Genomic DNA, 3,428 nt, shown 5'->3' on the forward strand with positions numbered 1-3,428 from the left:
ATGCCAAAAGTCAAGAACCAGAAAGAACAGAAAGCCAGATGCAGTGATGGTAAATGACATGAGCATGACCAGTCATCATTCATACCTACACATCCATTACTAGGACAGTCATTAATTCATCAATTGAATCATTCTAGTTTTAAATTATAGATTATAATAGCTTTTAAGCATCTTGTTTGGTCTCTGATTGGTCAAATTTTTAAGGTTTCTTCAATGAAGAATTGATAAAATGTGTTAAATCTGAATTTTTAATAGATAAAATCCACATCAACACATATAAATCAACTTGAAAATGGATTAAGGCCATGATCAGATCTTTCATCCAGGAAATGTAAAAAAAAAAATAGTTTTTGTAATTTTATATGTACATAGTTTAGGGGTGACAAATAATAACATGAACACATTCAATGTAGTGTCTACTGATGAAAAAATATCACTAAATCTGTTAAGATTTTTATATAAAATCAAATGGAATAATAACTATAACAAATGTGTAAAACTGCAGTTGTTTTATCTTGTAACAGACTTCATTTCCAGCCACTACCAGCTGGGTGATCTGCTGGGTGAAGGTGGATTTGGTTCTGTGTATGAGGCGAGACGTTTGGAGGATGACCTTAAAGTAAGTGAAAACTTGATGAAAACTTATCTAGCGAAGTGATTTTGCCCCGTCTCATCTTTATACTCCTGTGATGTCATGCTATTGTTTGCAAGGCCTCTCAGTGTATCTTTTTGTCCTGGTTGAACTTAAATTCAATTCAACTTTACAAAACTTGTCTGTATATATTTAATGGTGGCCTCTTCACAAGTTAATTGTTGTTTGTTTTCTTGATCAGGTGGCGGTCAAATATGTTAATAAGACCGAAACCTACAGGCCAAGTTTATACATTGTAAGTAATATGCACTTTCTCTGTTCTCCTCTCACTAACTAGTAGGAAAACTGGACTAAGTGCTTATTTGGAAAACAACTTCTATCTTACCAACGTCTTTCTTTTAGCCTGGATATCAGCAACATGTTCCACTGGAGATCGCCCTCACAATCCTGGCTAATAAATGCCCCAGAGTGCCAGAGATCATCCAGCTGCTGGACTGGAAGGACTACAATGACCATTTCGTCATGATCCTTGAATGTCCCTCTCCTTGTGAGACTTTGGAAGACTTTGTGGGGCGTCAGGGTGGACGTCTCAACGAGAGCTTAGCACGGCGAGTCATGATGCAGGTGACTAAAGCTGCGAACGTGTGCTGCCAGCGCCAAGTGTTCCACCGTGACATCAAACCGAACAACCTTCTCATCAACAACCAGACACTTGAAGTCAAACTAATTGACTTTGGGTGTGGGGACATTCTGAGGACAACTGTCTACATGTCATACTCTGGTATGTACTGTATCTAAAAGCTACAACTCTAGTGACGATTATATTATGAGTGGACCAGGCGTGAGTCACCAAAACAACAAGAAGCACCCGATATATATACAGTAGAATTACGACACTGTTACAGTCATGGATCTCGTCACTGTTGTGAACCGAACTTGCGCATCTAACAAAATCTTTTTCTTCCAGGCACAGCAACATACATCCCTCCTGAGTTTCACATAAAGGGAAAGTACCACGGCAAGCCTGCAACGGTTTGGTCACTGGGGGTTCTGTTATTTAAAATAGTGGCCGGATATTATCCAAGTTTCTTAGATCTGCACATGCTCAAACTGCATCTCTGGTCCAAAACTGGTCTGTCAAATGGTAAGAGTTCAGTTATCATTTTAAACATACAAAACATGGACAAGTGGCTTTCTGAAAGATGGCGTTAGAAAATGCATGAAGTTTTCTTGATTTCTGATGCCTGAACTCAGATCGTACAGCTAATATGATCATTAAATTAAAGCAGGTGTTAAGTTTAAGGTAATATTCAGATGTCCCTCTCATCTTTCTGCACAGAATGCTGCAGATTGCTCCGCGCTCTCCTGCAAATAAAGCCAAAGAACCGAATTCAGCTGGAGGAAATCCTTTCCCACAAGTGGTTTACGGTACTAAACATAAGATCAACTTAAAATAATTTGACATGTTTAAAATTTTTCTTTTCAATTTTCAAATCAAGTTTTCTCGCTTTGCTTTTATTGTTAGATTTAATAAGTTGTATGTTTTACCTTATAAAATGTCATTCGTAGTGTATTCACAAATGTAATAATACTGTATTTGTTTCTGTTTTGTTTCAGGCCACCACATAAGACCACCTCAGAAGTTGTTGTATCTTCAGCTCTCCAATGGTTCCTGCAATAGTTGCAGCAGTATCAGAGGCCCAGTCTACAACGTCTGTCCCCTGCAGTCCAAAACATCCCAGAAAAGCTGTTTTAAACTAGAATATATATTAAGTTAAAGTGTTATTGTCACGTTAATGCTTTAATTGATTAACAGCAACAATTATTGCGCATTAACAGTTGTTTGTTAATATGAAAGTCCATTGCTCACTGGCTCTGAATACACATACAGTCAAAGCATGGGTCACAGGAGGAGTGGGATGTTGATCAGTACTGACTTGGGATGGGTGTCATCACGTGTCTCAACCAATGAGAGTATTTGTGGTGGGCCTAAGACTGCAGCAGCTCACATGAAGCGCTCACGACTTCATAAGTGGGAAACCCAAAGTTTCTGTTAACACGTTAAGGCAGCAGAGATGCGCTCTCGCTCAACACAGTGGAGTGCATCGATTTGTTTTGAGTCTTTTGTGAAGTGGTAAAAAACACGTTTGTTTTTTAGGCCTCTCGTACCAGCTAATCCCACGGAAGGCTCCATCATCTACAAGTTTTGTTCTACTGTCTCTCTTTCTCTCTCTCTCTCTCTCTCTCTCTGTTTATCGCTCCACTCACTTCATCCAATGCTTAAGGCAGACCACTCACTTAAATGCTAAACAGCCTCGAGACAAAGGGCTTGCACCTCGTACACATGTGACGGAAAACCTCTCCAAACTATCCCTCAGAAAAGAGAGAGTGAGAGAGATATGGAGGAGGCTGGTTGTCACGGTTGGTAAACCGTGATCTCAGGGTGTTTACACTCACTGTGATGAATTCTGTGTGTTCCGCGTCTGCACTGATCAGTTGTGGGCGTCTCCGTTAATTGTATCAGCAACAGCTGCCACTCATTACTCATCCACTATATACTGGCTTGTCTCAGGTCTTGTGTTTGTGAGATCGTTGTCTAATGTTTGATGTGGTTACCCTGTTCGTCTGGATCTCAGTGTTGTTGCGTTTGGATGTCTGTGTTTTCCCTAGAACCTCATCCACTCTCCGCACGTTCACTCAGCCAAGGACACTTACCTTCGGCTCTATTCCCCGCAGTTCCTGTGCCATCCTCTCCTGCTGCCTCACGCCGTCATCATCCGGATTACTCACCTTCTCTCCACCATCAGCTGGATTCCTCTCCTCTTCACCATCTCCT

At 40.5% G+C, this 3,428-nt stretch overlaps 1 protein-coding gene across 1 annotated transcript; it reads left to right on the forward strand.

The window, feature by feature from the left end:
• On the forward strand, nt 1-2,674 carry LOC113061242 (serine/threonine-protein kinase pim-3-like). The gene is made up of 7 exons (XM_026230280.1): nt 1-49; nt 525-619; nt 834-887; nt 995-1,373; nt 1,560-1,736; nt 1,932-2,020; nt 2,210-2,674. Exons 1-7 carry the CDS (start codon nt 1-3, stop codon nt 2,219-2,221), a joined length of 855 nt encoding a protein of 284 aa, XP_026086065.1. The 3' UTR covers nt 2,222-2,674.
• Nucleotides 2,675-3,428: the final 754 nt, after the last annotated feature.

Source organism: Carassius auratus, chromosome 43 (genome assembly GCF_003368295.1).
Source record: "Carassius auratus strain Wakin chromosome 43, ASM336829v1, whole genome shotgun sequence".
Lineage (NCBI taxonomy): Eukaryota > Metazoa > Chordata > Actinopteri > Cypriniformes > Cyprinidae > Carassius > Carassius auratus.